At 35.0% G+C, this 15,612-nt stretch overlaps 1 protein-coding gene across 1 annotated transcript in view; it reads right to left on the bottom strand.

Moving 5' to 3' along the window:
• The window catches only part of HDAC9 (histone deacetylase 9), a 792,206-nt gene that overhangs the window by 282,049 nt on the left and 494,545 nt on the right, over window positions 1-15,612 (bottom strand). Inside the window, exons 15-16 of the mRNA XM_024738435.1 lie at window positions 6,684-6,804; window positions 1,791-1,840 (exon numbers count right to left, since the gene is read on the bottom strand). Of these exons, the coding sequence (XP_024594203.1) occupies window positions 1,791-1,840; window positions 6,684-6,804 (171 nt within the window). The remainder of the gene's footprint in view (window positions 1-1,790; window positions 1,841-6,683; window positions 6,805-15,612) is intronic.

The following is a 15,612-nucleotide window of genomic DNA, read 5'->3' as shown; positions in this document are numbered from 1 at the left end:
AGCAAAAGACCTGTACTCAGAAAACCATAAGATGCTGATGAAAGAAACTGGAGATGACACAAACTGATGGAGAGATATACCATGTTCTTGGATTGGAAGAATCAATATTGTCAAAATGACTATACTGCCCAAAAACAATCTACAGGTTAAATGTAATCCCTATCAAATTACCAATGGCATTTTTCACAGAATTAGAACAAAAAATTTCACAACTTGTATGGAAACACATACAAGTAGCCAAAGCAATCTTGAGAAAGAAAAACAGAGCTGGAGGAATCAGGCTGCCTGACTTCAGATTATACTACAAAGCTACAGTCATCAAAACAGTATGGTACTGGCACAAAAACAAATATAGATCAATGGAACAGGATAGAAAGTCCAGAGATAAACCCACGCACCTGTGGTCACCTAATCTATGACAAAGGAGGCAAGAATATACAATGGAGAAAAGACAGACTCTTCAATAAGTGGTACTGGGAAAACTGGACAGCTACATGTAAACAAATGAAATTAGAACACTCCCTAATACCAGACACAGCAGTAAACTCAAAGTGGATTAAAGACCTAAATGTAAGACCAGATACTATAAAACTCTTAGAGGAAAACAGGCAGAACACTCTTTCACATAAATAGCAGCAAGATCTTTCTGGATCCACCTCCTAGAGTAATAAAAATACAAACAAAAATAAACAAATGGGACCTAATGAAACTTCAAAGCTTTTGCACAGCAAAGGAAACCATAAACAAAAGAGAAAGACAAATGACAGAATGGGAGAAAATATTTGCAAACGAAGCAACCAACAAGGGATTCATCTCCAAAATATACAAACAGCTCATGCAGCTCAATATCAAAAAAATAAACAACCCAATGGAAAAATTGGCAGAATATCTAAATAGACGTTTATCCAAAGAAGACATACAGATGGTCAAAAAGCACTCAAAACTACAATGAGGTATCACCTCACACCAGTCAGAATGGCCATGATCAAAAAATATACAAACAATAAATGCTGGAGAGGGTGTGGAGAAAAGGGAACCCTCCTACACTGTTGGTGGGAATGTAAATCGGTACAACCATTATGGAGAACAGTATGGTGGTTCCTTAAAACACTAAACATATGACTACCATATGATCCAGCAATCCCATCCCTGGGCATATATCTGGAGAACACCATTATTCGAAAAGATACATGCACCCCAATGTTCACTGCAGTGTTATTTACAATAGCCAGGACATGGAAGCACCCTAAATGCCCGTCGACAGACAAATGGATAAAGAAGGTATGGTACATATATTCAATGGAATATTACTCAGCCATAAAAAAGAACGAAATAATGCCATTTGCAGCAACATGGATGGACCCAGAGATTGTCATACTGAGTGAAGTATGTCAGACAGAGAAAGACAAATACCATATGATATCGCCTGTATGTACAATCTAAAAAAAAGATGGTACAAATGAACTTATTTACAGAACAGAGTCACAGGTGTAGAAAACAAAGTTACGGTTACCAGGGGGAAAAGGGGGCAGGGATAATTTGAGTGACTGGGATTGACATATACACACTACTGTATATAAAATAGATAACTAATAAGGACCTACTGTATAGCACAGGGAACTCTACTCAGTACTCTGTAATGACCTATATGGGAAAAGAATCTAAAAAAGAGTGGATATATGTATAACTGATTTACTTTACTGTACACATGAAACTAACACAACATTATAAATTAACTATACTCCAATAAAAATTTTTTTTTAAAAAGCAGTAAACAAACTCATACTTACCCCAAGTCCACCACAAGGTAATGAAGAAAAAAACTTTTGAGAAGAGTCACCTACACAGTAAGAAGACATGAAAAAATATATAAATTGGAATATAATTATAGTTTAAAAAATGTTTGGTGTTTATTAACACATAATATGTCACATCGTATTTATCATTTGACTCAGAAGGAAACTGATCAAATTTTAGATAGTTAAGAACTCAAAGCAAATTAATGCATATATTATTACATGTAGAGCCTTTTACCCCACATGAACAAACACATACTTATGAAAGTTGAGTCTCAAGATTTTTTTCAACTGCCCTACAGGATGTTTATCACAATACCTTTTTTGTTTATAACTTATCATAAATAACTCAGCTGTTCATTACGTGTATCCTTCCAGTGTAATGTTTTGAGCCACAAAGTTTATGAAATACACTGTCAGTTTTTACATGCTCCAAATATTAAGCATTTCTTTAAGTATACAGACCTATCTTTAAGTTCTACTTCAGATATAGCTAAGACCAAGTATACTATAAACCTCTCCAACATTCACAATTTTTTAAACAAATAAGTCACAAATCACTATAAATAGGATAACCTTTTGGGGATCTATATAATATACATATAAATGTATCTTTAAAGTAAATGCCAAAATCTTACTTGTGACTATCTTTTGGAATTGAGATTTTATGGAATTTTTAATCATTGTTGTTTACCTGCACTTTGATTTTCTACATTATCTACTACATGTATAGAGAAAACAAAAAATTACTACTCCTAAACCTCCAAGACTAAAATCTGTCTTGCAAAGTAATTAAAGGAAAGGCAGTGGACATTTCTATATCACAGTTAAACAGTTCTGAAGTGACGCATATGGGTCACTCAGGAGATTCGTGGTAGAACCAGGTACAAACCTCAATTTCACTTATCCTAATTCATTTGTTCTACTGATGATCAATGAAATAAATAATGAAAATTGAAAACAGGTTTGTGATGGAATTCACATCATGTCAGTAAAAGTCTAAATAGATTTTACTGTCACAGAAGAAAGTTTATTTTGAAAACAATAAATTGTATGAGTTTTCACATGCAATTGCTAACAGATGGAAAATGATAAAAATGTAAGTGCAAATGAAAAAATAAGATATCTCGTTATATATAAGGAGCCTCACAGAAAAAAGATGAAAAGTCAACAAAAAAATAAGCAAATCATGAAAAAATATTAAAACTGGAATACTGACATCAGTAAAAGATACATAAAAAATTTTATGGGGGCTTCCCTGGTGGCGCAGTGGTTGAGAGTCCGCCTGCCAATGCAGGGGACACGGGTTCGTGCCCTGGTCCGGGAAGATTCGTAAAAAAAAAAAAAAAAAAAAGAAAAAAAAATTTATGGATAGCTTGGGGAGGGGTAAAAAGTTTCTTAAGTTGTTCCTCATAACAAAGATATTTCTGTATCACTGAATATTTTGCAAGGATGTATTCATATGTCATATGTTAAATTAAAATATATAATAATGTATATTTTAATGTCTGAACTCTTCATTCCATAGTCAGTGAAAAAGGTTAAAGATAATATTACAGTGTACTGAAGTAATTTTTAAAGTAATCTAAAAAATTCTTAAACTCTAAGCGAATACAGAAAATAAATGATTTAATACTTGAGGAGAATCTAGTTTAGTACTGTTTAAATAATATTAAACAACCAAATTAATCAATAATTTAAATTTAGTAGTATGCAAAAAATGTTTATTTCACTGAATTGACTCAATTTATTTTTTAATAATGTTATATTGCCTCACGCATGGACTGAGCTCTGGCTAGCCACAAGATAACGAAAACTGGTAGTAAGAATGACAGGAATATTAATGCTAAGGAAAAACCTCTCACCAGAAATGACTAAAGAGAATGTTTGAAAAGTGTCACCTTACAGGGTCTAGAGTATTTAAAGAGATAAACACTGCCCGTTTTCAAATCTAATTATTTTATAAGCTATAGATGTCTTTCAACATACGAAGACTGATGTGTACGGTCATAATGAACTTTTGTTTAAATCCTTTCTCCTAACTCCAGAACATAACTAACAAAAGTAGTAGTATCAATTAAATTCAGAGAATTCATAGAATTGAATAAATTTCAGTTTACTGTGTGTGTGCATTGACAACCCCTCCCTCACCATCTGTGTTGGGAGGGATCAGAGGAAGAAGAGGATGTGTGAGAGAAAAAGAAAGGGATAAAGAGAGAGAAAATATCTTGATGGCTATGAATTTCTATACATTCATACAAGGCAGCTTCAATCTGGTCTTTTAGATACAAACAACAAGCCACAAGAACTCAAATTTCACAAAGAACAAAAAATTATGAAAAGTTAAACTTTTAAAAGAATGGGATTTTTAACTGAGACCCTGAATTGAGGAAAATCGGCCAAGTTTCTGGATTCATGAGAGAAACTGATACAGTTCAGAAGCATCATCAAAGAGGAATTTAGTGCTCAATATCAAGACCTAGCAATGCAACATCCTTGGTTACCTCTACTCCTGCAGCTTGCACTCAAGGCTGACATCGTTGCACTGATCCCTGAGAGGTGCCTATGGAACTCCACATGTGTATCTAAAGTTGACTCTAAAATCATCAATTGTATGAATTTTATCTCACATTAAATATTCAGAACTAATGAGATAAATGGCCATTTGGATCAAAACTATAAAAATTAAATAATTGGTACTTGGTGTTTTCATTGCATACATATTTGAAAAGGACCTCTGTCCAAGTTCTAAATTATATATTAGAATTCATTTCTAAATCATCAAATCTTTAAATGATATGTGTTTTGAGAAAATCTGTTTTTCTCAAAAGTGTCAAATTTCTTTTAAAAAAAAGTGGTATTGTCATGTTTCATAAGTAAAACAGTTCAAAGTTGCCGGAGTTTAAATTTCATTTCTTTTACAAATATGTCCTTTCTCTTAAAATGTGGAATAATGGTGGTCTTGGAACATCTAAACACCTATGTGTAAATTTATCCTAACTAAATCCAAAGTACCTAGTCCTATGCTTAGGTTGAATAATAGTTTGAGAGCTAGTTTAAAAATATATAAAAGAAAAGAAATAGGGAAGGTTTTCTACTTGTTTTCTCTTAACTAAATTAACAATAATCAAAATGGACATAGCTTCCTATCTTTAAAATGCATCAGTATTTCGATCACAGAAGACCATGAAAGTTATTGTTTGGTTTACTTCATCATTTTGGTAAACTGGGTGGAATTATTAATTCATGTTAAAATAAGGACATTTATGACAGTATCCACAGCAAAAGAAGTACTTTATGTAAAGATCTGCATGTGCAGAGATGGATTCCTTCAACAGAAAGAAGAAAAAAGCACAGATTATATATGTTTAGATTGACTCACTGTCCTTTATGTTACTATATAACTTTAATTCTTTTTTAAAAGAAATTTGAATATTTATTTTATTTTATTATTTTTTTAATAAATTTATTTTATTTATTTTTTGGCTGCATTGGGTCTTTGTTGCTGCGTGCGTGCTTTCTCTAGTTGCGGCAAGCGGGGGCTACTCTTCATTGCAGTGTGTGGGCCTCTCAGTGTGGTGGCTTCTCTTGTTGCAGAGCACAGGCTCTAGAGCACAGGCTCAGTAATTGTGGCGCACGGGCTTAGTTGCCCCGTGGCATGTGGGATCTTCCCAGACCAGGGCTTGAACCCGTGTCCCCTGGATTGGCAAGCGGATTCTTAACCACTGCATCACCAGGGAAGTCCATATATGACTTTAATTCTACTATACAAATTGATTTTCATCATCAAATTTTCATAATACGCTTTCTAAAAATTGAGTAATTTTTCTGTGTTCCCTTTTCTGTCAGTTTCTCCCTACCTTGCATGCATGTACATGCACACATACACTCAACCGTATACCTTTACTTCATAAATTTAGGGATGCCTGTCACTTGTTTTAAAAGGGCAGATTTTTAGCGTTATAATTGGTAACTGTTAATTTCCCCTTATAATTGCTTTCCAAGATGCCTGCCTACTACATGTCATACACTTGCTTTTGAATTGTTTAGGACCAGTTAACATAAAATCATTTTGAAATAATACTGAATTGCGTGAAAGAGTCCAATAATTTGGAACTGACACAATAGGCTTATTTGAAAGAAAGGGGCAAGAAAAAAAAAGTCCTCAAATGCCTTTTTTAGTTAAAACACTTAAAACATGATCTTTCTGTCATACATTGCCATGTCATGTATTGTTATTGCATTGTAAAAGATTATGAATAAATGTAATTAATAGATTGTTTCCATTAAAATATGGTTTTATCATGAACTTTCTTCAAAATCTGTTGTTTCTAACACTCATATAAAGTCTATATAAAGCGTGAAACATAAATTTGATTTTAAACTCTGATAATATTAAGATTTAAAATGCAATCTTACTATAAAATACAGTGTTCTAGGTGTAGTAGTAAGGAGTTTTCACTTAAAATAAGTTGTATTATACCCTCTGTCTGTTAAGGTCATAGAAAAAAGAACTGAAAGACACAAAATAAATGTGAAAGGTGAAGATAAATTTGCATAAAGAACGTAAAAACTATTTTTTTTTAGTCTAAAAATGTAAGCAAGCAAACTCCACAATGCATTTATTCCTATCAGCTAAAACACAGTGAACAAATGCTATTCAAATAAAAGTAAACATCATGAAACTTGCAGTGTCATTTTTTCTCATGAGGGATTTTCTTCATCTACATTGACTTCTATTGTAAACGACTCATTCCACAGAGCAGTGCTGTTGGAAAAGCTGATTTTTTGTCTCACTGCTTGCCAAGTATTTTGAACTGACAGCAGCGCTGACTAATGATAGTGCTGGAATGTGCTGTTCTCAGTAGAATGGAGGCCCATACAGACCTAGTAGTGTCCTGGGGTCCAGCTTCTGTCCATCCAGGGGGTTGGTGCCATACAACAGTGAGTGATGTTCAGAATGAACAAGCTGTATTTCCTCCAGGCTGGCTTTTCGACCTTGAATTCGCTGAAAGAAAACAGCAGAGACCTACAGTACTTCACTGACAACATTTAGGAGAAAATAAGACCCCAAGTCACATTTAAGATGATTAATAATGGTCGGAGTTTCATCATGTAGGAGTGTGACACGGAGTTGCATTAACAAGGTACCATAATAATACTTGAAAAATAAGTGTATGCAAGGTTCAGATCCAATGGATTGCTTATGCCTAAGTGGACAATTGACATTAAGCATATTCTTCTTTGGCATAAAAAAAAAATCTATAAAAAAGATTGGGATTGACACATATATACTATTGATACTATGTATAAAATAGATAACTAATGAGAACATACTGTGTAGCACAGGGAACTCTACTTAATGCACTGTGGTGACCTGAATGGGAAGGAAGTCCAGAAGGGAGGGGATATATGTATATGTATGGCTGATTCATTTTGCTGACAGTAGAAACTAACACACTGTAAAGCAGCTATACTCCAGTAAAAATTAATTTATTAAAAAAAGAAGATAACATCTACCTTATAGTATTACTGTGAGGAACAAATGAAATAAAATAATTATGTAAAGCATCAAACAAAAAAGTTAATAATAATTAATTAATAGTTAACTCCTTTGTAAAAGTACCAACTTAAAAACAAACAGGAGCTATTGCTTAGCTAACAAGTAAATTCAACTCTTACTTTACACACTCACCCAAAGAACTTGTTGAAACAAATTCCTTATTGTTTCTTAAAGGACATAAGTAAATACCAACACATTTTAATGTATTTGATTACTACCCATATGCTGATCACTTCATGTGTGTGCACCTCACAACAGTGTTCGTCTAGACCAATGTCACTCAAAATATGTAACACTGGGATCAGTAACAGTTCAGGAAGTGTTTATGAATGGTCTGTGATGAGGTCTGCATAAAGCTGAGCATAAATATTTAGAAACTTTTATAGTAATCTGACAGAGTATTTTTATGTCTGTTGAATCAAATATAATCTTGTATGTCTTCAATTTTTATTTCACTATTGTAGTATCTCATTTTTAATGTATTTTATATAAGCATTAGTCTGTGACAGAATGGAAATTAAACAAAAACAATAACTGCTGTTTAATCAGAGACAGTTTGAGACACTCTATAGACTCAGTCAATATTTTTACACCCATGCTAGGCAGAAACGTTCACTTCAGCGAACAAAGAATGGCCCTTCAACACAGACAAAACTGTACATAAATTAAATCTCAGTCAATGGACAAAGTGTTCTTCCTGGTCACATTTCTCAGCTGGCACATCTCTGAGCCCAATAAACGTGCTGGTGTATGAAGTTAATTAGCCTTATTTTAAAAATCGCTGTGCTTTCCTAAAATTACCCAAACCGTGTTAATATTTTACTTAAAATATCTATCAAAACAAGACACTTGTAAGGTAATATATTAGCAGAGAACTACAGTAAAATTCAGAGAGAATCTGTTCAGGGAATCCTGTCCTTTCATGTTCCTGACCATGAATTACCAGTTGACGTGGAAACGTAAGGTGACAACGACACCTCTCAGGACCAAGACAATTCCATGCTCAGTCTCCCTAGTTTAAGGTGATGTGGCTGCTGCTGCGTGGTTCCCTGAGGGGGCAGGCAGGGAGAACCTCGATACACTGACACTTCCTAGAGCTTTACTGGGTAGAGGTGCTTGTCACTGAAAATAAATCATCATGTCACAGTGAGAAAGGAATGGTGAGGGACCCAAGGGGTAACAAGAAGGTAACAGGAGTGATGTAAAACAGAAACTTCTTGACACTATGCCATTATGTGCTGAATAAACAAATGCTTATGGAATTTCTTTGTGATGGCACTGAAGTTCCCTGTGTTTGACACCCCATTTACATTTCCAGAAAAATAAAAATACGCTTTAGAGAAATTATTCCCAGGTAGGCGTTGAATGTTAAAATTAAACCAGGTAGGTAATGCTGAAGACTAGGGCAAATTTATGATGGCCATCTGGTCAACCATTGCTCTGATCAATAAACAAACATGTTATTGACCTAGATGGCCTGCTGGTAAACATTAGATTTGGAGACATTTATGGAAGACCAGAACAACCAAAGAAGCAGAATGACAAGTAATGAGAAAGAGAAAGTTCTAAGTCACTATTAAAGGGAAACATTTTAACTGGGAGATTTCAGCTGGAGGAAAATCCCCCAAGATAAGTAGTAGTAACTCCATGGTCTGAGTCATCTAATGTTAGAATGAGCAGCACACTGGAAACCGGACTGCGGCAGCCGGTCCTAGTCTGGCAGAATAGTGAACACCATGAAATAACAGGGCTTCCAGCTCTCACTTCTATGAGTCTATGAAATCCATAGCCACTACCATCTTATACGCTGATACAGTGAAACATCTTTATCTTAAACAATGCCAGCTCTGTAGCTAACTATCAGACCCATGTTTGGACTACGATCATAAAGCTCCATCATTTTTTCCCTTTCTCCTTTTCTATAAAGATATTTTTCAGCTCTACATTGAATTTTTGCCTCTGGTGTAACATTAAATACCATTAGTAATAAATATATCTTTATGTTTTCACAAAGTAGTCATATATATTTACATAGCATACATTCCATGCTTGTCCTAACTCCTTTCTCATTCTCCCACAATCCCACTAGTATTCAGGCTGAATGTTCAATCACACATTTGAAAAATAATCTGCTAACAAGATTCAATTATTGACAGTAGCTCAAGAACTGACAAATCTTAAGAGAACACCTGCTGAATCTCAGTCATTCCCTTGTGTAATACCAGTTAACTAACACTAAGGATAGAGCATCTGGCCCAGCCTATTTAGCTTTCACTAACTCTAAGAGTATTACTTTTTAGTATACTCAAGACCTCCCCTTCACTACTAAAATGTAACAAAGTATACAAGTATTTCCTTTGATTTCTTCACCTCCCCCCACCACACTTCTTTTTGATTCCCAGGAAGTATTTTACAATGACTCCTTTTATTATTATAGAATATGTTTCTTTAAAAAATATTTACGCTAAATATAAGCACTAATTCTTGACAATCACTTTCTGCGTTTAAAGCCGCTGGAGAACAAGACCCACAAACAGGGTGTACATGTTTCTACAGAAAGAGGGCAGTGAAAACCAGTTCAATATGAAAACATGTTTCTACCTGGAGAAAGGATCTGGAGAAAGCATGCTCTGAGATTTATACCTCCAAGAGGCACTGCTGTGGGAACTCCGTGGATGTCTAACTAAAAATTCTGAAATAGCACCAGCTCTCCTTTCTGATTAGTTCGTTTTGCCTCACTATTATCAGATGTCTTAAAATTGTCACATTCTACTTTTCCTCTCAAATTGAGGTCTCCAACAGTTTTCATTTTCTGGTATCATCATCAGTAATTTATTAAGTTATGTGTTTATGCTTAAATATAGATAGTTCCGTTTAATCCCTTCCCATATTTTCTATTTCCTGTGTACCCTTTATTCCTTCAATTTTGTCTCATGATGTGCTTTTGAGCCAAAGGTCAAGAGCACAATGAGTCAGAAAATAGGATAAAGTGCTCTGATAACTGTAATTTAGGGAGATACTGATTTCCGTTCTCAGAGATACTTAGCCTGCAGGATTCCTAGCTAAAGTCATCTATGAGTCTGACCAAAAGAATTTTTGAGAATCGAGTATATTCGGACATTCAACGCATATAAAGGATGGCATGGGTCTCCACCTGGGTATTTCTCACTTGAGACGCAAATATAGGTCTTAAGTAACTTGCCAATATAAGTCTAAGAAAGAAACCTTACAGCTCTTCCTTCCATTTCTTAGTAAAGAAACGCTGTCATGTAGGAGGTATTCATTATTCTATTTCCATTCTCCGTGACTTGCACTCAAGTAGTTTCTTCCTTGAAAGCAGGAAAGGAACTCATGCGCCCTGAGCGCCTACCCTGTGCTAAGCACCCGAGGAATATGATCTTATTTATTAGATCAGAGCCCCAAACAGTATACATTCACGTTTGAAGTTTGACTAAAGTTGTTCAAAATGACCATATCATTGAGTATCACAACACACCGTGGTTTTTTCCTAAAGAAGTAGTCTTTCTGAATTAAAGCCTGTTAATGCAACCTGATTATAGAAGGAATGTTCTGAACATGATCTACAAAGTCATACTGTGACAGGATAAAATGCAGCCTACCCACACACAGAGCACACACACGGTATAGATTCATATTTTTTTCTGCCAAGGAGCAGGGAAAAAAGGAAATAGTTCTATTCCTTCCCCTCCTCTGTTCAAAGCCTGGATTGAGGCCAGTGTCCTAATCAGTTCTCATTGGCCCTGGAGGAATCAGAACCTTTTGTAAAATATAATAAAGGGCATAAAATCATGATAAAATGCATGAAAAAGCAGTGCCTTTGGTTAGGGAACTAGAAATAATTTAGCAGAACAGATGGATTGCATTGGTTTGGTATTACTGAGGACATGAAAGGGCTTATTTTGTGGCAGTTCCAAACTAAGAGAAAATGTCCAACTTAAATTTGACAAGTCAAAGTACCTGCCTCTGCTGGGGGAGACCCCATTTTCTTTAAGCATTTTCAAAGTGGTGACATATTAGGCAAGAATTTCCACTGAAATATCTCATTTTCTGAAAATATTTCATCCAGTGTCCCTAAATATAGGGATGCGTTTTTATTTTTTTCTACAAAGATCTGCAGGGCTGCAGACTTACAGAGTTAAACTAAAGAATCATAAATGACTTATGACTGTCAAAGTTACCCTCTGTTACAAACCCCATTCTTAATATTTAACAAATCAGTTCACACCTATTCATTATTGTCAATACTCTTTCCTCTCTTAAACAAACACAAAAAAACCGGTCTCATTGCTCATGCCCAAGCTTACCACCCGGAGTTTTCAAATGCTACAACCAACTGCTTCTTTAAATGTTACAAAGAAGATAGTTTCTATCCCCTCCCCGCACTGCATTCTCTCCTTCCATAGATCCCTCATCATCTAATAACCTGTTCTCCTCAGAGGCTTTCTTATAAGGAAAGGGGAATGAAAGAAGGAAGGTGGCTACTAAGCCGGCAGGCAGTCCGACAAGCTCTTGGTCCTTTCTGTCAGTCATATGAAAAGAAAGTGAATTGCAAGTCAGGAGCCCTGAGTTCTGGGTTCTGACTGTCACATGTCCTTAACGTGCCCATAGCCTGCTATGAGGTACCTTTCTGGAGCTTTGTTTCTTCATCTATAAACATAAGGAGATTTAACCAAATTACTTTTAGCCCTAGAATGGTAAGTGAAAATGGTAAGCCCTAAAATGGCTATGAGAAATTACCTTATACACAACACTCAATAAAATATCCTTTATTTTGATTTATAGATTTGCCTTGGGCAAGCAAATATCATAATTGAAATGATAGATTACCATGGTTGAAGCAAGAGAGGAGATCTCACTATGAAGGTTTTCAAAAAGATGCCAGGTTTTCCTTGAAGCCCATTTTTAAAAAATGCTTAATCATATTTAAAAAATAAGAGTATTTTTTAGAACTCATTTTCCTATCCCATGACAACTTCAAAATAAAGAACATTTTTCCCAATTTAAAAAAAATTTTTTGCATGAAACTTCTGAGTTAATACCACCTTTGTTTCTCAGGTAAATGTTTACTTTTGTTACTCTCCCATCTCCAAATATTTGACTCCATTCACCTCTTTGTCTCTACCTCATTAAGCTTATGTTAAGAAATTGAGTTTCTGTTGATTTTTAACATTGGTGAACCTTGGAATCAGCTGCATAAGTTTAAAAGGTATTAATGTCTGGGTCATACGTTTAGAGCTCCTGCTTAACTCTGGTTACAACCTAGGCATCTAGAAACTGAGACCCACCCAGTGGATTTTAATGGGTAACCTAGGTCAAGAACCACATTTTAGAGGGAGCTGTCCATTCTTCCTGCTCATAAGTGAATTCAAGATGCTGACCCTGTACTAACCAACATTTGGGACTATGGAATAGCTAAAATAAATGGCTGGCAGAGAGAAGGTTGGAGAGTAAAAAAAAAAAAAGTTTATCTGGTCTTCAAAATAACAAGTGCCATCTACTTGCATGTAATACTGCTTGATTCAGTCATTACAATTTATTTAAAAGTAGTTCAGGGCATAGAATAATTTCAAAAGTACTTCAGAAAACAGCAAGTCCATTTAATAACAAATGTCTGGGTGGTAAAAAGCGTATGTACTATGTATTTTTTTTCCAGTTTTGTGTCCACTCATTTCAAACCATTATGCTCATCAGAAAGTAAGAAAAAAATGTTATGCCTTAGTGTACTGGCTCAATTTTCACAATTTTTATGCAACTGAATCTCCTATGTTGTAATTATTTTTTTAAACATTGTAATGAACATTTTACTGATTTGGGTTGAAGCTTTTTTTATACTAATCATGTATGAAACAAATTTGTCACAATAAATATTTTGTTACTTTAGCACAACTTTCAGACAGTTCAAATCCATATAACTAGTCATTTTTTTGCTAATAAGCTTTAATGCTGCTGTTTAAAAAAAAAAATCCTGTATCACTTTCCAAATGGACTCAGAAGGGCAGCCTGTCTTACTTCCTTTTATTGGTTGTTTTCCACTTTTTTTTTTTTTTGCAGAAATCAAAATCAAAAAAAATTCCACATCATCTTAATTCTGATTATGGGCTGCACAGGTATTTTTAATGTTATTTATCTGCCAGGGTTCACTCTACTGGGTAATACAAATTTCTCTCAGAATAATGACACCTTGGTTTACTCATCACATCTAGATCATCTGCACTTCTTTCCATAACTGCCATATCCTTTAGAGACAATTCACCAGATTCCCTGTTTGAGTTTCTTATTGCTTTGTGGTTAGATTCTAAGACACAAGCACACACACAAAAGTTTTTTGCAAACTAAACAAAACAGTAAGCTGTTATGTGCTGCCATCTAGTTAGATTAGTCCATAAAACAAATGTTTAATTGAATTTCCATTAACTTGCAATGTTTAGTACTTTGTAACCTTCAAGTCAGAAAACTTGCACACTTCAAAACTGAGTTTTTCTAAAGAGTATTATATTTCTTTATTTCGATTTACAAAAGGTATTTTAAAAATCACTTGTGTGTGCAGGAAAGTGTGCTGGAGACCCTATCCCTGAGCTCCCAGGCATCTTAAGATTTTACACTAAACCTGCTCTCCACTTTTTTCACTGGAATGGCTGAGAAGTCCCAGAAGGGGCAACAGTAGCTTGGTTCTGTGTCCCAGAATTGTTTGTAATTACTTTGTGTTGGCACTTGAATAAAGCAGTTAAACATTTCAGCACAGTATGTTGCTTATGGTTTTTACTTATGAATTAAGCGAAACAAAGTTATTCAATATTAGTCACAAAGAGGCAATGCAAATTCCATATAATGTGTAATCCAACAAAAGCATTATAAGATGTTATTATTCTCAAAACAAATGTGAGAGCAAGCAAATGTCTGTGGGTGGCGTGGTGGGGCTGAGAGTCATGAGCACTTCTGGAAAAACACCTGCAAGTGCATTTCTAACAGATGATGGGTCAACCTCTGCAATTTTTTAAGCACAGAAGAGCATATCTTTTTCTTCAGGGGTACATACACTTCAGAAACCTGGCTACCTAATCCAAGAGCTTATTCCCAAAGAGGACACCAAATGACCCCTCCAGACCCATTTCTTATGGTGACAAGAAAGCTGCTGGTTTTGCTTTTTACTCCCAACAGAATCACTAAACTCAGTGTGAATGATTCAATAGGGGAAACAACTAAATGGTATTGGCATGAGGGACTATTAACTACTTCAATTTTTTTAAAACAGTGCCACGTCATGCCAAGAGAAGTTAACCCATGTAACCACTGTAATCTAATATAATAAGGACTAATGTTTTCTCTGGCTGCCAATCAGGACTGTAAGCACAGCCAATTTACACTATAGCTTACAAACTAAAAGCAATATGTTTACTAAAACATCCTAAAAGTTTTGTCTACTCTTAACCAAAGAAAGTGTTATGCTCCAAATTAACTTCTTAGGCATCTAATTTCATATGATATTAGAGCTGAAAGATCCTGCAAATATCCTGCTTAACACCCTCATCTTACATATGGGAAAACCAAAGATCACTAAGGTTAAATGATCTGACAAAAGTACACAGATAATTAATGGCAGGACTAAGGTCAACTCTAACACTGAACAATAACCTTTGAAGGAATCCATTTTGATTAATTTTCTACATTGATAAATGAATTGAAACGATACATAAGTTTGATTTGTGGATCAGACTATTGTTTAAAAACAAAGAAGCCCTTTCAACGTTTTAAAATTGCCATCTTTTCTATCATAATCATTGTTTAATTGCAACATTGACTACTCCATTGGCTGAGGAAAGCATTTTTTTCTCTGTACGCCAGCAGAATTGAGACTCCTTACCTCTTGTCCCAGTGAAATTCTATGGTGTGTTTTGGATTAGGTCAGCATAAGTCATAGATGTTTTGATAACACAGGAGCAAATAAATATTATGGGCAACAATTCCATCACTTAGGAAAGCAAACACCTGCTGAACTGTTCTTAAACTATGTTAGGAAAAAGAGTGTTCTGTTTGCACTTTTAAAGTTTTGGATCAGACTTTTGTGCTTGGTCTTCATTAAGAGCCAACCTGCCAATCTGGGCTTCCAAGTGCATTATTTGTTAATTGTGTGATTGTTTGCTAGAGAGACTCATCTTTGCTGACTGGACTGGAATAGACTCACTCATTCTCACTCAACTGTGGGATGCCCACTGTTCTTCTAACATTTCATCC

This window comes from Neophocaena asiaeorientalis, unplaced genomic scaffold (genome assembly GCF_003031525.2).
Source record: "Neophocaena asiaeorientalis asiaeorientalis breed wild unplaced genomic scaffold, Neophocaena_asiaeorientalis_V1.1 scaffold89, whole genome shotgun sequence".
NCBI lineage: Eukaryota > Metazoa > Chordata > Mammalia > Artiodactyla > Phocoenidae > Neophocaena > Neophocaena asiaeorientalis.
The sequence above is the reverse complement of the archived record's forward strand: the minus strand, read 5'-3'. Positions and strand labels throughout refer to the sequence as shown.